This window comes from Bos mutus, chromosome 22 (genome assembly GCF_027580195.1).
Source record: "Bos mutus isolate GX-2022 chromosome 22, NWIPB_WYAK_1.1, whole genome shotgun sequence".
Classification (NCBI taxonomy): Eukaryota; Metazoa; Chordata; class Mammalia; order Artiodactyla; family Bovidae; genus Bos; species Bos mutus.
This window is the reverse complement of record NC_091638.1, coordinates 52,583,232-52,606,304: the sequence shown is the minus strand read 5'-3', so window position 1 is coordinate 52,606,304 and position 23,073 is coordinate 52,583,232. Positions and strand designations below refer to the sequence as shown.

Here is a 23,073-nt window from a genome sequence, read left to right as displayed (position 1 = left end):
AGTGAGTTAACCACCTCTGTCCTCTTTTCACCTATTTTATTTTTCATGCATCATCCAACTTCCCAACCATCTTCCTGTTTCTTCACAGAATGCACGCTAGGTTCTTGTGTTTCTTCAGCACGAAGTTGGAAATGGAGTTGAGAAAAGGAGACACATGGTCAGCTGGTGATGTTAACAAGCTCCGTGCTGCCCTGAGAAGCTGGATGGAAAGGTTCAGGTTACAAGGGGGGTCATCATTAGGCCTGCGAGGACAAAGAGTCATTCCCGAAGCTCCACTCCCTTCCCTCCCACCCTCTTTCATTCCCTGGTGGTCCCTACTGTCTGCCTTCACAGCTAAAGGGCTAAGAAACCTGAGGCAACCTCTTTGAGTTCTTCACTCCATCCAGTACGTAGACAGGCCAAGTGGAACACACGTCCAGCAATGTTACAGTGGCCCAGGAAGGTCAAGGAAGCTTGGAGTGGCTAACATAACCACAGTCTTAGAGCAAGGCTTTTTAGTGTAATCTTGGAATTAACACCAGCAACTAACACGTGCTTGCAAACAGGTGCTTAAAAAAGGTTGGTTGAATAACATTTTCTTTTCTGCCAACGTTTACTTGAACACATAGGTGGAAGTCAGACAGAAGTAGTTAACTCTCTCAATGCCGGGAATAGGATGGATATATACAAATCACATCGAGGCAAGGTGTTTCTCTAAAACATGTTCAAATTATGGGTCCCTAGCTAAAGTATATATATTTTAAGGACAACTACAATCAGTTTTGAAATTAGAACCATGGTAAATGTTAATCAGAATGACAGATGAATTAAGAACTCCAGTACCAATGCATACCACAACATCACAGTTCAGTCAAGCAAAAACATTTCTCAGTACTGCAATTCTAGATGGGTAATGATTCCAGAGCAAATTATAAAGTTTGAAGAAGGAAGATTTTATTTAATGACTTCCTTGATGCTAAGAACTGGGATAAATCCAAAGTATGAAGGTGAAGAAGGATATGCTTTAGGTACAAGAAAAATTTTAAATCTCAAGTCAAGAGAATCATTCCAGATAGTACTGTGTAACCACACTGATCTTTAAGATGGGAGGATAATAAGCAGGGGAAGAAATAATTTGGTAGGACTCAAAAAAATGTATGTCTGGAGAATGAGTTTAAAATACCAGTCATATCTGAGTTAAAGATATCCCAGAGAATAATTTATATCATTACGATTATAATTTAAAAAACTACCATATAAAGAAACAAAATACTTATTCTAGATTTTAAGAAGAGACAGGTTTTTAAGAAATTAAGATGATTATGTCTTTTTTTAAAAAAATTACATCAATCAGCACCTTCTCAGGCAAAAGTGAACTACCAGGTCTGCAAGCCCGCTCTCACAAGCTGTGTCTGCCAGGGCCTTCCTGTCTTCACCTGCATGCCTGTCTCCATTTCCACCCCCCTTACTGAGTCAGTCTTCACACAGGCTCTAACAGTAGTCTCCAAACACAGGAGGGACTTCTTTCAGGGACTCCTTTGCCCTCAACAAAGCGGGCCTTAAATAAAGGTTCACACATATGACTGTCCCAGGAACTCTTTCGATTAACTGCAATTCCAGTCCCTGTGTTCACATGCTGTATCAAAAACAGATTTAACTTTGAATCTTTCCTTTTGTATTTATAAAAGGTCAGATTTCAAAAGGCTTAAGAAGGCTGAGTTTATGCTGAGCTATAAGTGATCAAATAGAGTAGCATGAGTAAGAGCTCAAATGGGTAAATGAGAGCTGAAACCACACCATCCTTAAAGAAGGGTCTCAACACAGTAAATTACAAATGCAAACACAGGCACAGTGCACAAACAACCGACTACTCATTCTGCTCAGTGTAAGGACAGTTCCCTACAGGCCCAATGGTAGGATATAACGAGTGAGTTTTGTAGTCATAAAATTGGGAACTGAGAGGACTCCTGGTTTATCTGGCTGTTCACCGCTGGTAGAAGACAGGAGGAACAGAAAAAGTGGCTGGGTAGCAACCTATTCCCACGAGTCCACGAGACCTGGATCCCAGATCCAAATCACTTACAATCAAAATTTACCACACCTCTCCTAGGCTTATCCTGTTATTCACTTCTGTGTTTTATTCAAGACCCAGACTGGGTTCTCTGCAAAGAAAACCCTGCACATCACGCTACATACTTGAACAAACGATTATATACGTATTAGATGAAACGGTTCCAGAACTCTGTTTTTTTCTTTTGGCCAAAGAAACAGGCTTTTAAAACTAGGCCTAGTTCAGAAACAGTAATAAAATTGATATGAATTAGCTTCATATAAAGTTGTTTTACTGGAACAGATAATTTATGTTCAGTCATTTTTGATCAGAACTTGCTAGAGTACCCTGGCTTTCCAATTAATTTTAACTAATTTCTAGTTAATCCAAGAAATTAATTCCAAACTATTTTCAACATTCATTTTTTTTCTTACATAGACTCTTCAAATGTAGACTCATGTTTGTTACTCAAAGGATTTTTGTTTTTAATGTGAAGACCACTTGAATGACTAAGTTTACTATCATGATATACTTTTGCAAGCAAGGAAAAAGGGGATATCTGTGTATTGGTTTGGCTGGTATTTCTGGTCAAAGTTTAAAAGACGTTATTTATAGAAATACTTATAATTGGCTGACAGAGAGCATTCCATTTTTCAAAAGTACACACAGCTAGAAAAGTAGGTAATTCAACTGAAAGTTTATGGAACTCTAAACCTGGGTAATTCAGATTAAAATGAACAGAAATGTTCTCTTACCTTTAGGTCTTTCCAACTGTCCAGGAGCTTGGTGGCCAAATCACTTATATCTACTGTTTTGTCTGGCGGTTCCTGACTTCTCTCACTCTCCACATCAGATACACCCTCCTCTTCATCTTGGGATGGTGTTTCCTCAGCAATAGGTTCGTCAAGTTTCGAGCCACTGCTCTCTTTGTGTTCTAGTTCAGCGTCAGCCTCCAGTTCGGACGTGGGGAGCTTGCTGGCCTCCGCAGCAATGTCGCTGTCAACTTTAGGCTCGGGCAGCTGTTGCACGAGTAGGTGCTGCGGCTGAGGCTCTTCCTCTTCTTCGATGGGGACATTCTCTAACTGGTCCAGGTCCTCTTTCCCATCCTTGCCTTCTAGCTCGCTGGTGGCATCAGAGATCGCACTGTCCATGCTATTTTCACTTATAATTTTAAGTCTGCGAAACATGAGTTTCTTGGGGGTGTCTGTGTCAGCTTCTGCGCTCAGCTTGGTGGAAGGATCAGGTGTGTTGAGCGGTGTGTGAGCACGTGATGTATTTTCACTAGAATACCCGTCTCCTTCACTCAGCTGAGGGATAGCAGTCTTGGTTTGAGACCAACGTTGAATAATAGGAAGTACTTTGCTTTCCTCCAACATATTTTTAGTAGGAATAGGTAAATGTTCCAGAGTCTTTATAATCTAATTAAACACAATACAAAAAAAATCACTTTGTACAGCTGACTTTTCATGAGACTCAGATCAACTCTGTAGAAACAGTGGTTTTTGCTGCCTTATTAAATCAAGATCTAGGTCTTATAATCACAGACAGATTTACATGTCATAATATTACTTTCTTCTAGTATGGAAGGAAAGGTGTTTTATTTTTTAATATTTTTCTGCTGCACCATAAGGCATATGAGATCTTAGTTCTCCAACCAGGGATGAAACCTGCACCCCGTACAGTGGAAGCACAAAGTCTTAAATAGCGAACTGCCAGCAAAGTCCCGAAAAAGCGTTTTAGTAACACTGACCAGCAAAAATATAATGTGGAGCAGGTGACTGCTCACCTATTACTAGGACTAATTTGATTAATATTCTCCACCAGTAGTTCTCAAACCCAAATGGATTTTTAAAAAAAAATATCAACACTACTGGACCTCATCTTAAGTATGTTTTTCTAAAAAATTTCCCAAGTGACTGTGATAAATGCTTGGAAACTATGCAACAAAAAATATACATTTAAATGTCTTTTTTACACACAAAAACACAGATATTACTTAACTTCCTTAGTCTTTGACAAACAGCTGTATAGCAAAGAGATTCTCTCTTCATTCCAAGATAATCATCCATCCCCACTCTCTGAAATTCAAGAATTCTTTCCAAAGTGTTTCCCCACTGTAGTTTTATAGAAACCCCAAGGCTTCCCTAATTCCTATTTATTGCTGAATCTCTTGAGAGAAGGATGGAAGCAAGGCAATCACTCAATTCACCACTCTCATATTTATGCTTTTAAACGCATATTATTAAATGACTTTGGGATATTAGAATTTATGATTAAAAAGAACTACATTTAAACCAAGTTAGAAAATATTGTGTGTAAAGGTATAAATATAACAAGTCTAATGATGCTATCAATGAACATTTATTTAGATCTTTAAAAACACTTGATTACTCCTCAAAATGTTCTTACTCTTGTCATCAAAATTCAGCTCTTTACTAATTTTTTAGAACCTCAGAATTCAACTTCCATATAGCTTCCTAACTTTTAAAAACTATGGTTTTAGCAACACACTGGGTCTTTCATGTAACAATGTTATTATATCTTGCTCTTGCAGTTCCCAACTATGCAGTACTAAACTTTAAAAGACACCATAGGGAAAACCACTGGGCAAACTTACTTCAAGGAAGGTGTGTGTAAAGTTACAGTTACAGAAATGACACCGAGATGATAAAATTTATGCAATTATTTAATATGGGTGATAATTACACAGCTAAATTCATTATCCACCTGGCTTCCCACGTGGTTCAGTGGTAAAGAATTCACCTGTAATGTAGGAGACACAGGTGGGTTCGATCCCAGGGTCGGGAAGATCCCTGGAGAAGGAAATTGCAACCCATTCCAAAGTTCTTGCCTGGGAAATCCTATGGACAAGAGGAGCCTGGAGGGCTACAGTTCATAGAGTCTCAAAGAGTTGGACATGACTTAGGAACTAAACAACAACAAATTCATTATCACTGATATTATCAGAATGCCCTCAACCTAAATAATAAATTTAGTAGTTTAAAGAAACAAGCAGGTTGAATGTGAACTGACCTCTTCCTGAAGCTTCTGGTTACTTTCCCGGCCATCACCTAGTTCTGCCATCCAGATCCACAGCAAAGACAGCCCGTGACGTTCCAGAAAGGACTTCAGACAAGACTGTGAGTGTGTGTTCTTCCATGGGGGATGGGAAGCAGGATGCAGGGTATTGGGGATTGGAGGAAGGAGACAAATAACACCAGAGACAGCATTAAAAAGGGCCCATAGAGAGGACTGAAAAGTTTGTTTATATTCAAAAAGAAATCTAGAAATTGTTTTGATTCAATTAGAATTGTGCAATTAATAAATGCTTTAGAGTAAGATTATAATCTCTTTTGATACCTAAAATGTCAACCTGGACTTTACTAAAGTTCAATTCTGAGGGATTAAGAAAAAAACTACATTCACCATTTTTACTGGAAAAGCTAAAACTATAAAAAAATTTATGGACACAGATGTATAGAACAATCTTTTGGACTGTGGGAGAGGGAGAGGGTGGGATGATTTGGGACAATGGCACTGAAACATGTATAATATCATATAAGAAACTAATTGCCAGTCCATGTTCGATGCAGGATACAGGATGCTTGGGGCTGGTGCACTGGGATGACCCAGAGGGATGGTACGGGGAGGAAGGTGGGGAGGCGGGGGTTCAGGATGGGGAACACGTGTACACCCGTGGCAGATTTGTGTTGATGTATGGCAAAACCAATACAATATTGTAAAGTAATTAGCCTCCAATTTAAATAAATAAATTTAAATTAAAAAAAAAAAAGAATAAACATATTCCTGTTAAAATTCCTTGCTTTGAGATCATGTGGTAAAAATGGCCTTGGCATGCTAAAAATCAAGTGAGGAGGGAAGACCTCTATTAAGAACTATTACACACAAGGGCATGCTAATAATCAAGTGAGGAGGGAAGACCTCTATTAAGAACTATTACACACACACACAGAAAAAAAATCTCACCATGTTCTTTGACTAGAAAGAAAACAATATCTACTAATAGAGTAAGTGATGCTGAACTCAAGACATTTTTAAGAGTACAAGTTTTCAATGTCATATAGAACTTGCAAAACCATTCTAAAAATAAGAGTAACTCTTATTAGAATTATTCCTTTTCATCATTCTGGACTGTAGTTTAAATGTCCCACCTCAAATTCAGAAATAAATAAAGTAATATCAAAGTGTTCACCTGTATGAGCTTGAGACAGGTAAGTTTCTGTTCCAAAGTTTCAATTCTAACCATTAGCCGGGATAAGCTGAGCACTTGGTTTTTATCAGAGAGACCCTCGCCATTCTCCATCAAAGCTTCTAGCTCCCCATCCACCTGCGACAGCAAGGGAAAAAAATCTGGTTATAAGACAAGAACAACAACAAAACTCCAACTAACCTAATAATCAATTTGAAAAGATGCTCAATCTCACCAGTAATAAGGAAAACAAAATTAAGACCACAATAAGAAACCATGTTACACTTGTTGTAAGAAGTCTGATAATATTAAGTCTAGGCAAAGACGTGGATCAAAATGAACTTTAAATTAAAAAAATGAACTTTTATACACTAATAATGAAAACAAACTGGTATGATCAACTTGAAAAGCTTCATTCAGTCATCAAATACTTATCAAGCACTTATATGTCAAGTACAGTTTTAGGTGCTGAAGACACTGCAAGAAAGCAAAACAAAAAAATCTGCCTTTATGGGAGGAAAAAAAACTGTATCAGGTGAAAAGTAGGTCAGAAAAAAATAAAGCATTAGCTTGAAAAATGAAATATTTGTATCCTCTATGCCTAGCAGTTGCACACCTATGAATAAACCCAAGAGAAACTTCTGCACTTGTGCTTCAGAGAATCAGAAGAATGTTCATTGAAAAGCCATTCAAAAGAGCAAAACACTGCCAACAACCCAAATGCCCATGGCCAGGCTGGATAAACTGGCATGTTCACATACTGGAATATACCACAATGAAAGGAATCAAGTGCAACCAAATGCAACACAATTTATCAATATTTATAAATTCTTATTCTTTAGTAATACTTTACTATTTTGGGATATGAACTATCTTCAATGGGCCCAGGCACCACTTTTAATACATTCTGATAAAATATAATATACATATGGAAAAGTACTAGGTTGGTGCAAACATAATTGTGGTTTTGGATCATGAATTTTAAATCATTATAACTAGGCTCAAATTCATCTTAAGTAATGAAAATAGGAACCATTACAATCAACACATCTTTGCCAACGAGAAATAAGTTTGTTTATTCCTAGAGCATAAACGTCCATGCTTAAGGATTTGACAAACTCTTGGAAAGCATTTTCTGCCTTACGCAGGTTGTAGAACCATTTTCCCTGCAAAAAGTTGCCAAGATGCTTGAATGAGTGGTAGCTGGTTGACAAGAGGTCAGGTGGATATGGCAGATACGGCAAAATTCCATAGCCCAGTTCATTCAACTTTTGAAGTGTTGGTTGTGCGACATGCAGTTGGGCACTGTCATGGAGAAGAACTGAGTCCTTTCTGTTGACCAATGCTGGCTGCAGGTGTTGCAGTTTTCAGGGCAACTCACTGATTTGCTGAGCATACTTCTCAGATACAATAGTTTTGCTGGGATTCAGAAAGCTGTAGTGGATCAGATCAGCAGCAGACCACCAAACAGTGACCACGATCTTTTTTTGGTACAAGTTTTGGCTTTGGGAAGTGCTTTGGAGCGTCTTCTCAGTTCAACTGCTGAGTTGGTAATTGCTGGTTGCCGTAGAAAATTCACTCTTTGTTGTGTGTCACAATCCGACAGAGAAATAGTTCGTTGTTGCATACAGTAAGGGAAGATGACATTTCAAAATTACAATTTTGTTGATCTAGGGTCAGCTCACGAGGCATCCACTTATTGTGCTTTTTCACCTTTCCAATTTGCTTCAAATGCCATACGGTTATAGAATGGTCAACACTGAGTTCTTCAGCAACTTCTCACGTAGCTGTAAGAGAATCAGCTTTGATGATTACTCTCAACTCATCATTGTCAACTTCCAATGACTGATCACCATGCTGCTCGTCTTCAGGGCTCTCATCTCCTTTGCAAAACTTCTTGAACCACTACTGCACTGTTCATTAGCAGTTCCTGGGCCAAATGCGTTGCTGATATTGCAAGTTGTCTCTGCTGCTTTATGACCGATTTTGAACTTGGATAAAAAAAAACAATTGCTTGAATCTGCTTTTTGTCTAAAATAATTTCCATAGTCTAAAATAAAGAGCAAGCAATAAGTCATCAGCAAAAAAAAAAAAACAAAAACAAAAAAAGTGAGAAACGCTCATTAAAATGATGTATAATATAACCACACTTACTTAAGAATGTATACCAATATCAAACAGCAAAGGTCAACAGCAAAACCGCAATTACTTTTGCACCAACCTAAGATATAAACAATTAGCAACTAAATAGGTAAACAAGCAGTGGAGCAACATCCATAGCAACCAACACTCAGGTAAAAGGGTTGGGTGGGGTGATGGGGAGAACACCACCAGTGTTCGTGAAGGGCTGTGCATGCCACTTCCTTGTTATAATACCTTCTCTTCTCCACTCTAGAGATAATGTCTCCTAACTTTTTAGGAAATAGTACACTGATTGTTAAAATAGGTTTACTTCATATATATAAATCACTAAATATTATAATTTTGTCTATTTTTAACTTTTTGGAAATGAAATCACACTGGACAAAATTTTTGTGCCATGATTCTTTTGCAGTCAACTTTACAGTTTAAGAGTCAATGCTGTTGCATGTAGCCATATTATTTTCATGACTAGTTTTTTCATCACACGATTACATTTTAATGTAGTCATACTAATGTTAATGAGAATTTGAGTTGTTTCACTTTTTCTAATATAAGCAGTGCTGCTGTGGCTCCTGATGTGCATTTTAAACAAATCTCTCTCTGGTTATAGACCTAGGAGTGCAACTGCTGGCTCATACAGTATACGTACATTTACCTTTAGTAATAACACCAAACTGTTTTCAAAACGGACTAAAGCCATTTACACCTCCAACACTAGTTTATGAGATCTCAAACACCTGAGAGTAGTTTTAATTTGTACTCCTCTGATTAATGAGATTGAACATCTTTTCATATGTTTACTGGCTATCTGGAATACTGAAGTGTCTGTGGAAATTGTTTATTTTTCCTTTGGGGCTATTTTTTATTATTATTGATTAGATGGAGTTCTCTATATATTCTGGACACTACGATTTGATTGTTAGCTGCTGAAAACAACTATTTCCTCTATTACATGGCTATTACATGGCTTTTTATGCTCTTTATTGTGTAAATTCGGAGAAGGCGATGGCACCCCACTCCAGTACTCTTGCCTGGAAAATCCCATGGATGGAGGAGCCTGGTGGGTTGCAGTCCATGGGGTCGCTAAGAGTCGGACACGACCAAGTGACTTCACTTTCACTTTTCACTTTCACGCATTGCAGGAGGAAATGGCAACCCACTCCAGTGTTCTTGCCTGGAGAATCCCAGGGATGGGGGAGCCTGGTGGGCTGCTGTCTATGGGGTCGCACAGAGTTGGGCATGAATGAAGTGACTTAGCAGCAGCAGCAGTTTATGACACACCCAAAGAAGGCAATCATCTCTTCTGGAAGAGCTTACAGTTTTGTTAAGCAGATAAACTATATGTATATAGCTGCAATCATAAGAGCAAGGAATAAGAACTGTTCACCAATCAAGGGCTAATATGGGGTGGACAGGTACAGACTACAGTGCCATTAACATATCCCTGTTAACAGTTAAAATGCACAAAACTATGTTTGAGACTGCTCCTCTCTTTCCCTCTCCTTGGCATCCCCTATCCAACAGACTTCCAAAAACTAACACTTGGGAATTTCTTTCTCTTTCTCTTTTTCTGGGGTGGGGAGGGGCGGGGAGGGGTGACAGCTGTACCACGTGGTTTGCAGGATCTTAGTTCCCCAACCAGGGATGGAACCCAGGGCTACGACAGTGAAAACACTGAGTCCTAACCACTGGAATGCCAGGGAATACCCTAACATGTGGAAATTTCAAGAGGTGCTATTTTTGTGATTCTATTCAACTATATCCGACCAGAATTCAGAATCGAACAGGGCATTCTGCCAGAATTTCAGTAACAGACAAACCAACCAAAAGTAGAGTGAAGCTCTTCATCAGAGTCAAGGACAGATGAACTTTTTGGGATTCAGATTCATTCTGGGTCATTCCTCTATCAGGGTGAAGTTTCATCCAAAACATTTCTGTTCGAGAATAGCTTCAAATTCACATCAGGAGCAACCCATGACTTCAACCCACCAAATGACTAGATTCACGTTACATCTACTTTAGTCTACACTAATACAAAACACTGATATGCACACACTACTGTAAGAATAAAAACAAGCAAAAACCAGGAGTATCTACATCTTGGTCCCTTGGAGTTGTTCCTGAATCTTATCAGGAAGGCAGAAAGTCATCTGCTATCATTATGATGCCAGCATAATACCACTCAAGAAACCATCACATTATAAGAACATTCCCCACCAACAAGACAGTTTTTAATGCAAGTTTTGGAAACACAAAATAGCCAAATGAAAGCCTTTAAGCCTTTATGTAGATTTTAGCTTAGGTTGGAAAAGACCCTGATGCTGGGAGTGATTGGGGGCAGAAGGAGAAGGGGACGACAGAGGATGAGATGGCTGGATGGCATTACCGACTCGATGGATATGAGTTTGGGTAAACTCCGGGAGTTGGTGATGGATGGGGAAGCCTGGCATGCTGCGATTCATGGGGTCACAAAGAGTCGGACACGACTGAGCGACTGAACTGAAGCATGTTTAATGAGTTTTGTGGTTGTTCTGGTAAACTACCAATTCTATGAAATAAGCCTTAATAATAAAAGTAATTCTGAAGTTTTAAGAAAAATTTCCTGTTAACAATAAAGTCCAGAAGCTAAAAGGCTGTAACCCAGTGACCCCACTTTCATGGATACACTTTAAAGAAACATATACAGAAGAGACATGTGCAAAGACTTTAATGGTGACATGAGGAGTAAAAATTGAAAACATAAGTGTTCATGAGTACAAATATATGTAAATGAACAGTTACATGATGAAAAACTTTACAAGAGTTAAATGTGTATGTATATACCTCAACATAGATCAAATTTTAAAATAAGAGTAAAAACAAATTGCAGAAATACATATATATCATTTCTAAAACTACACAAAGGAACTCAGTATGGTTAAGAGCAAAGAAAAGAACTAGGTAAGCTCTTTTCTATTGCCTACGGAATGACCATGTAACCTCTTTGAGCCTTAGTGTTCTCATCTGTAGAGGGAAAATCTTTGTTCCTAACTTAAAAGAGCTTTTTGTGAGAAGCAAATGAGTTAATGTGTCAGGTGATTAGAAAAGTGCGTGACACACAATTATAACACGTATGCTCTCTAAAACAGAGCTGAATGATAATACTCTAAAGAGCAGTTGTTCATCCTGGGTGGTACAAGCAAAACTGTTTCTTATAAACTTTCCTTTTTTACATTTTTTAAATGACCCTTTTTTGGGGAATTTTTAAACGGCCCTTTTCAATGCTTCCTGCTATCTAAATCTTCTTATAGAATTCAGATTCTCAATTCATTCTCTGCAATTAATTTGGGTTTACTGAAATCACCTTTTAACTATTATCCCTTCCGTGTCTTATGTCTGTTGTCTGCTCATCTAAATAGTAAGATAGCTGTCATCTATGATTCTTAGTAGTATGGGTTTCTGAAAAGCCTAGAAATGAGCTAGCTGCAAGAATCACAGATAGATTTGCTGGCTGACACTTGAGGCTCCCTGGCTCCTTCACCCAGCCCTCCCTGAAGATTTGCAGGTCTAGGGTTAGGTCCCAAAATGTGCATCTTTAGGACGGACCCTGCAGGTGGTTCTGAGGTGAAGAAACACTGCTCTCACAAAGGGATCCTCAGACAGGGGAGGTTTGAAAAACAACACAAAATTCTTGTCCCAGTTAAGAGTCCCTTCAGTACCAAGATACCACTTACCTCCAGTAGTTGTCTCAGGTGTGAACTGAGGTAGAAAAAAGGCTATTAACCACTGGTATAATGGATTAAATAAAAAGACCATCTGAGACTATCCCTTTCTCACTCCTGAGTCACCTGTTACTTCTCAAAACTCACCTTATGCTCCCAAAGAGGATTAGAGATTTTAAGAACACTTGCAAACAAATGAAAACACTAGTATTAAAAGATTAGGAATGTAGATCAGACTTATGTGAGCAGATTAACATGACAGATTAACAAGTTACTTAAAATTACAAATTTTACAGGCTTTTAAAAACTATTAGCCCATGTGTTTTCAAGATGACTTCAACAGTTCTCAGTATTCAAGTGTAATCTCTATGAACTAAAAATAGCAATTGTACTTTTCCAAAATTATCTCATCTACTAACCCTGACTTTCTCTGGTTGTAGTTTAACTTTTCAAAGTTCAATCAGTAAAGTTACCTTCCTTCTCGAAATGTGTATGGTGAAAGCTGAAAGAAGAATGGAACTTACTGAATCCTTCTTACGAGATCGTTCTTTCTTCATTTTCCCTCCTGCTGCTCTGATGCTGACTCTGTTCTCTCCTCCCAGGTAACCCCGGCAATTAGCTGACCCACAGAAACACTTCTGTGCTTCTTTCCTGTGCAAGGAACATAAGAAAGATGTCTGTTATGTGAAGGTAAACCATAAAAACTGTTGATAGTAGTATAGCAATTACATACAAGAGAGAAGTCAATCCAACCTAAAGAAAAAAACCAAACAATTATTTCAAGAGATACCAACAAATCTGATACTAGCTAATGGAAATGCCTGAAAATTGCTCTTAAAAAATTCATTTTTTCCCAATCTTCTTTTATTAGCTAGACAAAACCAGCCAAGAAGTTAATAAGTAATTTCTCCATTTATGAGAGTTCCTACTAATGCATGAAAATAAGAAATCATGTATCTGTTTGGGCTAAGAACAAAATAGCTTAAATAGATCAGTATCTATTACTTACACATGAATATTTAACTGGCACACAGAACAAGATGTATTCTTATGAATACATATATAGATAATAAAATGCATAATTAGTAAAGGACACTTAGGAAACACGTGGCTACTAAAAGTTATCATTACGTAAGGATGAGACACTACTAATACATATAGTAATAAATAAATGTAACCATGGAGTCAAGGAGAAGTGGAAGAAAGAACAGGCCTAAGTTTACAGTCCTGTGTATAAATCACCTCTGCCAACTATTTACTTGGCAACCAGAGCTACCTAAGGAAAACGTGAAGGACTATTCCAAAAGCAAACTGATAGATTTTAGTATTTAACAGTAACAATCAGAGGCACAAAAATATTTGATAAATACAGCCAGGGATCACAAACAGATCTAATTTCTAGTTTCCCTTCTTTCAAAGGGGACAAGAGAAAAAAAAATGGAGCCCTATATGGAACTCCGTCAATCTCAGCATATCTGACTATTGCCTAAATCGATTAGTTCATTAGGTGTTGCAAACGGTGATACCATCACTACCTCATTTATTAGCTAAAATATCTTTATAAAGAATTCCTCTCACAAACTGCTTGAATCTAAAATAGAATTCACTTAAGAAAGGAAGGATAAATACTTGACTTTTTTCCCTCTTTTATTTTTTAAATCAGTGGTTACTAGTAAGGGGAGATAAAGGGGAAGGGGCAAAAGATGGATAGGGGATTAAGAGGTACTAACGATTATGCATAAAATAAATAGGCTACAAGGGCTTCCCAGTGGCTCAGTGGTAAAGACTCCACCTGCCAATGCAGAAGATGCGGGTTCGGGAAGATCCCCTGGCGGAGGACATGGCAACCCACTCCAGTATTCTTGCCTGGAGAATCCCACGGACAGAGGAGCCTGGTGGGCTACAGTCCATAGGGTAGCAGAGAGTCAGACATGACTGAAGTGATTTAACACATGTTGTACACACGTAACTTCTGTACCACTGCACATCAACTATATTTCAATTTAAAAAACCATAAATTAGTTTTCAAAATCACGAATTGGTTCCTTTAAATTATGACTAATGCAGTTTTAAAGAATTATTAAACTCATGGGTTTTATATACTGTGTTTCAAACCACTGGTAGTTATTCTTATTGATGCTTAAGTCTAAATAAAAACTCTCCCACTTTCAGTAAGTGAGATTCTATTCAAATTAGTCCTGAATCCTTTGGACATGACCCTCATAATCGTTTATAACTGGTTTTCTGGCATGAGGAGATAATCCAGAGTCAATACCTGTCACAAACTTGACACCTTTCTTTTAGTGGGGTTTTATAAGACCACAATATAAATGCAAGGGGTATTCAGTGCTATTGTATCAGTTTTTGGTAGATGGAACTAGGTAACAAAAATATTTTTTCAGAGAATGATATGATATAGATGAGACAAGATTAGCCATGAGCTGATAATTGACAGATGAATTATGGCTACACAGGGATTTATTATATTGTTTTCTTTATACACATCCACACCCTGTTGACATTTCTATAATGTTTTAAAATTACATTAGAAACATAATTATATAAATGAGGTTCAGAGGAACATGTAGTTCCTGCACAATATCCCTTAATGGCCTGATGTGACATGTAAAAGGAAAACACTACAAGAGAACACTAGAGATAAGAGCTGAAAGTGCATATAACTTCTTAGTAATTCACATCTAAGTTTTAGACTCCTACATCTAAACAGTATTTCCCCGTCAGAAGCAGCAGAACAGAAGAGAATCAATACTTACCCATATCTTTGGAACTGATAGTCAAATGTTAACTCTGAGCCTGAAGGAACCAGTTTGGTAGTAAAAAACCCAACTCTCAGTTGTCCATTCACAGTCCACTAAGGTGTTGTTTTTAAAAGAAAATAAATTAATGACTGGTTAATCTTTTTTTTTTTTTTTAAGATCATCATTATCTGCCTTAATTATGTATGTGTCTCTTTGGACAATAAATGCTTTTCCACACAGCAAATGGAGGAATTAAAAAAAAAAAAAGTATCAATCTTACTTAATGAGCTACCAATACAGTATCATCTATAATTTATCTCTAATAAAATTAACTGCTATTTTAACTTGTTTAAAAATACATTTCCATACAGTAAGGATTCACTTGTACTAAAAACAGGCATATAGGGAATGTTTGGTATCAATGAGTACCAAAGTTGTATTACTTTATACTATGTAAAAAGTAACTATTTTCTAAGATAAGATGGGGCGTGGAAACAGGAAAACAATAATGCCAAAGTTTAACTGCATGAAGCCGTGGTTATAATGCTGAGTGTACAGAAAGTAAAGCATCAGAAAAGAGCATAAAACTCGACAATTAAACTGGGGGTAAATATGCCAGAACTGGACCTTGTAATTCCAAAATATCTAAGATGTAAGTTGACTGGAGAGCTCCTGTCTAGACCATCTGAGCATGTTATGGATGAAAAACCCAGGCTTAAAGAGGTGAAGGGACACAGTAAAACTAGAGTCTCATGGCTAGACATGTGGCCACCAGCTGCAGTCAAAACTAGAACCAGAACTTAATTAAATAATTCCACACTGGGTTCTCCTATTCATTATATGTTTCGGCTCTTGGGAGAGCTACATCTATTAGTACAGAGATCAAAGAGCAAAAAATATCCAAGAGTCAAAACCACTATTTCAATATGAGAGGAAATTATTGATGTATTTTTCTAGGGAGTGAATCCATAGCTTTCTTAACCTAAAACAGAACCACAATATTCTAACGTGGATATATGTGTGTGAATATATGTACATATGTATATATTCATATATACACACACACACATATATGTACATACATGCACACGCGCGCACGCACACACACACGTGTGTGCGTGTTTCCTAAGCTGAAAACACAAATCAGAGGGTATGGAGATCATTAATTATCTCAAAATGTTTTATCAAATTCAGTAAATGGATTTATCAAGCATGTCAACTATGTGCCAGGCACAGGGACCTAAAGATAACCAAGACCTAAAGTCTGGCCTTGTTGAGGGTGAGAAGAATACCTACATGCACACCACATATTATCTTTCTCATCTGCAGCCACTCAGTCCCTTACAAATATTAAAACCACCAAATCTGGCACCTGGATAAGACGGATATATAATTGATATAAAATCTGAATACTGCACATTGGACTTCATCAAAATTAAAATTTAGTTTCTCATTTTGGCACCTTAACAATATATAAAACTTATAGGCAAAGAGATGTGACAAATGCAATTGGAGCTCCCGGATGGGATCTTAGACTAGAAAAATGACAGACGGCAAAATTTAAGCAAGGTCTTTAAAAGAGTTAATGGTTAATAGTATTTCCTGGATTGGGTAACTGTACTATGGTTACATTCAGTAGACAGTTGGGGAAGCTAATGTAGGATAGCATACAGGAACTCAGTCCTCACTATTTATTATTCTATAAATCTAAACTTATTTAAAAATAAATTTTAAGAACAGAGTAAGAAAAACTGATTAAAAATAATATCCATGGGTATCTTTGATATAGATCTAAAATTAATAGAACAGCAGTCCTGAACAAATATTTCAAACTCATATCTACCTCAACTTACTTTTTGAGTCTCACAGTTTGGTTCACAGCTGTGATTCATGAACCGGGAGCAATTTCCTTTCTGAGTGGCATCTATTATCTAGGGAAAAGGATAATTTAAGAGTTAAAAATGAGACCTTAAATATATGTGCATTTTGCAAAAGAAAAGCATCTGGCAAATTAAACACCCTTAATATCCTGTTCCTTTAGAGAACTCTCTCACATAACTTTACACATCACAGTGTCAAATATCCAGCTTCTTAATTCTCAAGAGATCTGCTATAAACATTTCACCTCTGGGTCAAATTATCTCCATACTGATCAATGTCTCATTTTCTTTTAGCTATTTCTTACATCCTATTATACTGCAAACTTACTTCACGTGTATAAAACTTCATTTTAAAATGTATGCATGAAATACCACAGTATGTAGCTCTCAAGTTTGGGTATGTATCTAAATCCACTGGAGAGCTTGTTAAAACTCTTGCTGGATCCACTCTAACAGTGAGAATCAGCAGATCCAAGGATAAGTTCCTACAACTTGCATTTCTAGACTGAACAGAGGCAGACATGAGAATCTAGCTAAATTTATTAAGCCAGTCATTAAAGAAATTGTAAATGGTGCTCCTCACTAAAAAACAACTTTTTTGGAAAACAATTTTCATAAAAGCATATTTGTGTCAATATATAATGGGCTTATTGTCACTTATTGTTATGTCCAAGGCCAGGGGCGGCGGCCAGGAGGAGCAACCCCACGTCCAAGGGAGCAGGAGGGCCTAGAGGAGCTATTCCACGTTCAAGGTCAGGAGGGGAGACGGTGAGGGATACCCCTCATCCAAGGTAAGGAGCAGCGGCTGTGCTTTGCTGGAGAAGCCATGAACAGATACCCCACGTCCAAGGTAAGAGAAACCCAAGTAAGACGGTAGGTATTGCAAGAGGGCATCAGAGAGCAGACACACTGAAACCATACATACTCACAGAAAACTAGTCAATCTAATCACACTAGGACCACAGCCTTGTCTAACTCAATGAAACTAAGCCATGCCCATGGGGCCACCCAAGAAGGGTGGGTCATGGTGGAAAGGTCTGACAGAATGTGGTCCGCTGGAGAAGGGAATGGCAAACCACTTCAGTATTCTTGCCTTGAGAACCCCGTGAACAGTATGAAAAGGCAAAATGATAGGATACTGAAAGAGGAACTCCCCAGGTCGGTAGGTGCCCAATATGCTACTGGAGATCAGTGGAGAAATAACTCCAGAAAGAGAGAAGGGATGGAGCCAAAGCAAAAACAATACCCAGGTGTGGATGTGACTGGTGATACAAGCAAGGTCCGATGCTATAAAGAGCAATATTGCATAGGAACCTGGAATGTCAGGTCCGTGAATCAGGGCAAATTGGAAGTGGTCAAACAGGAGATGGCACGAGTGAACGTCTACATTTTAACAATCAGCGAACTAAAATGGACTGGAATGGGTGAATTTAACTCAGATGACCATTATATCTACTACTGCCAGCAGGAATCCCTTAGAAGAAATGGAGTAGCCATCATGGTCAACAAGAGTCCGAAATGCAGTACCTGGATGCAATCTCAAAACGACAGAATGATCTCTGTTCGTTTCCAAGGCAAACCACTCAATATCATGGTAATTTTGCCCCAGATATCACAGTATCACAGTTTTTGCCCCAACCAGTAACACTGAAGAAGCTGAAGTTGAATGGTTCTATGAAGACCTACAAGACCTTTTAGAACTAACACCCAAAAAAGATGTCCTTTTCATTATAGGGGACTGGAATGCAACAGTAGGAAGTCAAGAAACACCTGGAGTAACAGGCAAATTTGGCCTTGGAATACGGAATGAAGCAGGGCAAAGACTAATAGAGTTTTGCCAAGAGAACACATTGGTCATAACAAACACCCTCTTTCAACAACACAAGAGCAGACTCTACACAAGGACATCACTAGATGGTCAACACCGAAATCAGACTGATTATATTCTTTGCAGCCAAAGATGGAGAAGCTCTATACAGTCAACAAAAACAAGACCAAGAGCTGACTGTGGCTCAGATCATGAACTCCTTATTGCCAAATTCAGACTTAAATTGAAGAAAGGGAAAACCACTAGACCATTCAGGTATGACCTAAATCAAATCCCTTATGATTATATAGTGGATGGGAGAAATAGATTTAAGGGACTAGATCTGATAGATAGAGTGCCTCATGAACTATGGACGGAGGTTAGTGACATTGTACAGGAGACAGGGATCAAGACCATCCCCATGGAAAAGAAATGCAAAAAAGCAAAATGGTTGTCTGGGGAGGCCTTACAAATAGCTGTGAAAAGAAGAGAAGCGAAAAGCAAAGGAGAAAAGGAAAGATACAAGCATCTGAATGCAGAGTTCTGAAGAATAGCAAGGAGAGATAAGAAAGGCTTCCTCAGCGATCAATGCAAAGAAATAGGGGAAAACAACAGAATGGGAAAGACTAGAGATCTCTTCAAGACAATTAGAGATATCAAGGGAACATATTCATGCAAAGATGGGCTCGATAAAGGACAGAAATGGTATGGACCTAACAGAAGCAGACGATATTAAGAAGAGATGGCAAGAATACACAGAAGAACTGTACAAAAAAGATCTTCAAGACCAAGATAATGATGATGGTGTGATCATTCACCTAGAGCCAGACATTCTGGAATGTGAAGTCAAGTGGGCCTTAGAAAGCATCACTACGAACAAAGCTAGTGGAGGTGATGGAATTCCAGTTGAGCTATTTCAAATCCTGAAAGATGATGCTGTGAAAGTGCTGCACTCAATATGCCAGCAAATTTGGAAAACTCAGCAGTGGCCACAGGACTGGAAAAGGTCAGTGTTCATTCCAATCCCAAAGAAAGGCAATGCCAAAGAATGCTCAAACTACTGCACAATTGCACTCATCTCACATGCTAGTAAAGTAATGCTCAAAATTCTCCCAGCCAGGCTTCAGCAATACATGAACCATGAACTTCCAGATGTTCAAGCTGGTTTTAGAAAAGGCAGAGGAAGCAGAGATCAAATTGCCAACATCTGCTGGATCATGGAAAAAAGCAAGAGAGTTCCAGAAAAACATCTATTTGTGCTTTATTGACTATGCCAAAGCCTTTGACTGTGTGGATCACAATAAACTGTGGAAAATTCGGAAAGAGATGCGAATACCAGACCACCTGATCTGCCTCTTGAGAAATTTGTATGCAGGTCAGGAAGCAACAGTTAGAACTGGACATGGAACAACAGACTGGTTCCAAATAGGAAAAGGAGTACGTCAAGGCTGTATATTGTCACCCTGCTTATTTAACTTATATGCAGAGTACATCATGAGAAACGCTGGGCTGGAAGAAACACAAGCTGGAATCAAGATTGCCGGGAGAAATATCAATAACTTCAGATACGCAGATGACACCACCCTTATGGCAGAAAGTGAAGAGGAACTAAAAAGCCTCTTGATGAGAGTGAAAGAGGCACTGCAGATGGTGATTTTGGAAAAGCAGAGACATTACTTTGCCATCAAAGGTCTGTCTAGTCAAGGCTATGGTTTTTCCAGTGGTCATGTATGGATGTGAGAGTTGGACTGTGAAGAAAGCTGAGCGCTGAAGAATTGATGCTATTGAACTGTGGTGTTGGAGAAGACTCTTGAGAGTCCCTTGGACTGCAAGGAGATCCAACCAGTCCATTCTGAAGCAGATCCGCCCTGGGATTTCTTTGGAAGGAATGATGCTGAAGCTGAAACTCCAGTACTTTGGCCACCTCAGGCGAAGAGTTGACTCATTGGAAAAGACTCTGATGCTGGGAGGGATTGGGGGCAGGAGGAGAAGGGGACGACAGAGGATGAGATGGCTGGATGGCATCACTGACTCAATGGATGTGAATCTGAGTGAACTCTGGGAGTTTTTGATGGACAGGGAGGCCTGGCGTGCTGAGATTCATGGGGTCACAAAGAGTCGGACATGACTGAGCGACTGAACTGAACTATTGTCACTTTTAAATGGTTTAATAAAAAAATATTTTCAACTTCTCAGCTTTTAATATATTGATAAATATAATCCACATAAACAAAAGCTCTTTAGGAGACATCAGTGATTTTTAAGAATTGTAGTGTGAAACATGCATGTTTACATTTACATATACATGTAAATACTTCTCCCTCATCCTTTTTTTAAGCAAATAGAAAAAAACTATACACATTGTTCAGCTCCTTATTTTTGCCACTTATATTTCAGTGGCAATATTATATTGATATTATAGTCCATATCAATGATCCCTTTCAAACTCAACAATTTCCAGATCTGCTTCAAAACAAACATATTCATGCCACTTACCTCATCATTCTTCAGGGCCATGAAATAGTAGTGGATGTTTTTGTTTCGTGCATACTCCTTTACCCGGGCTTTAAACTCTTTATGATCAAGTACCTCTCCACAATATTCCAGGACAAAGGTGTTCCTGGCCAAAAAAAGAAAAAGAAGTCTGTTAGTTTTCTCTAACATTTATCAATAGTCATGATTAAGCTCCCTTCTTGGCTTCTTTCAGTTAGCTTCTACCCTTGATTGTTCTTTAGTAGTTACTCATCTGTTTCTTCTCTATTGAAGGTATTAATTCTCAGTCTCTTCTCTCTCCCTTTATAAAAGCTCATTCTCACCAATGATTTCAAGTATTACCTCCATGTAAACAAATACTTCTCTATGCCTTACTCCCAAGTTCTGACAAGAAATGACCTACCTGGAAGTTTTCTCTAATCCTTGCAAAATACATATGCCCTGGGAATTCCCTGGGCCAGTGTGTAGGACTTGGTCTTTCACTGCTATAGCCTGGGGTTCATTCCCTAGTCAGGGAACTAAGACCCCCCAAGACACAAAGCAAAAAAATAAACGAACATGCCCTAACATTAACCACTGGCATTCCCTGGTGGCTCAGTGGTAAAGAATCCACCTGCTAATGCAGGAGCCATGGATTCCATCCCTGGTCCAGGAAGATCCCCTGGAGTAGGAAATGGCAACACATTCCAGTATTCTTGCCTGGGAAATCCCATGACAAAGAAGCCTGGTGGGCTACAGTCCATGGGGTCACAAAGAGTCAGACATGACTAAGCGACTGAACCACAACAAATACCCAAGAGACTTTTTAAATGTAAAAATGCAAATCATTTGTATTTGTTATGATATACTGACAAAATCAGTATATTTCTTTTTTTCGGGGAGGGGGGCCATGCTAAAAAAATGCTATGCTTAAAAAAAAAATGCTATGCTTAAAACTTTCTTTAAGAAGCCGGAAACAAATACTTAGAATAGTTAAATCCACAGAAATGGCAGATTTAGAGGTTGCCAAAGGTTGGGAAGAGGGAGCAACAAGGAGATTCTGCTGATTGGGTTAAGGGGTTTCCTTTAGGGGTGATAGAAATTTCTGTAACTAGACAAAGGTGATAGCTGCCCAACATCTGCTGATGCTCAATTGGTCAGTTGTATCAGACTCTTTGCAAGCCTTTGGACTCTGTCCATGCCTGAAAAATCTCATGGATGGAGGAGCCTGGTGGGCTACAGTCCAGAGGGTCACAAAAAAAATCAAACATGACCGAGCAACTAAACACACAACAACATTAGTTCAACCTGGACAGCACTGCCTTCCATTTCTACAACCTAAAACTGGAGGGTTTGGTAGGGATTTGCTTGGTTTTTTGGTGGAGTCTGTCATATTTTAACACTAACTAGTAGTTTTGTTCCAAACACCTACTTACACTGTGTACATCTGACAGTATGTCCTTGTTAAGTGGGAATACTCTAAAAGTGAACATCTAAATAGCTTGGAATCAGAAGTTTATAAAACTGGTATTACCATCAGCATATGGAAGTTACATGAATGAAGGTGTCAGAAACATGGCAACATTAAGTCCTAGTATATTTTACCAAAGCAGGGTTCTTTGTGAGTAGCTGAGGAAAGCTCAAGAGCTTTAGGAAATTTTAACCTGCTATGTGAACCAGTCACGGACTTTCTCCTCTCCCATTTCCTTCTTCACAAAAGAAACGGATTTCTGAGCCAACGAATAGTCTCTGTTGCATATAATAAGAATTTATATTTAAGTTGAAGCTATGTTAGTGCAGACTCTGCCAAAAGACAATAGTATCCATTACTACCCCATAACAGAAGTTTATGTCCAAACTGGAGTTTCTTTAAAAAATAAATACATTAAAAAAAAAAAAAAGATTCTCCAAAAGAGAACCCTGGCTAGCTTCAGTAGAATAAAATCTGCATCTAGATCAGAGTTAGTGACTTTAGAAATGCAGTGGACCGCCTTGGGAAATACTGAGTGTGATGTCTAATAATAGACAAGAGAAGCCTGTCTATTATTTATTTAAAATATTATAATGGATCCA

The 23,073-nt window shown here is 38.3% G+C and overlaps 1 protein-coding gene across 1 annotated transcript in view; it reads right to left on the bottom strand.

The window, feature by feature from the left end:
• The window catches only part of SETD2 (SET domain containing 2, histone lysine methyltransferase), a 59,572-nt gene that overhangs the window by 24,752 nt on the left and 11,747 nt on the right, over positions 1 to 23,073 (bottom strand). The window contains exons 5-11 of the mRNA XM_005910747.2: positions 21,025 to 21,148; positions 16,695 to 16,772; positions 14,857 to 14,954; positions 12,607 to 12,733; positions 6,243 to 6,377; positions 5,063 to 5,182; positions 2,785 to 3,447 (exon numbers count right to left, since the gene is read on the bottom strand). Of these exons, the coding sequence (XP_005910809.2) occupies positions 2,785 to 3,447; positions 5,063 to 5,182; positions 6,243 to 6,377; positions 12,607 to 12,733; positions 14,857 to 14,954; positions 16,695 to 16,772; positions 21,025 to 21,148 (1,345 nt within the window). The remainder of the gene's footprint in view (positions 1 to 2,784; positions 3,448 to 5,062; positions 5,183 to 6,242; positions 6,378 to 12,606; positions 12,734 to 14,856; positions 14,955 to 16,694; positions 16,773 to 21,024; positions 21,149 to 23,073) is intronic.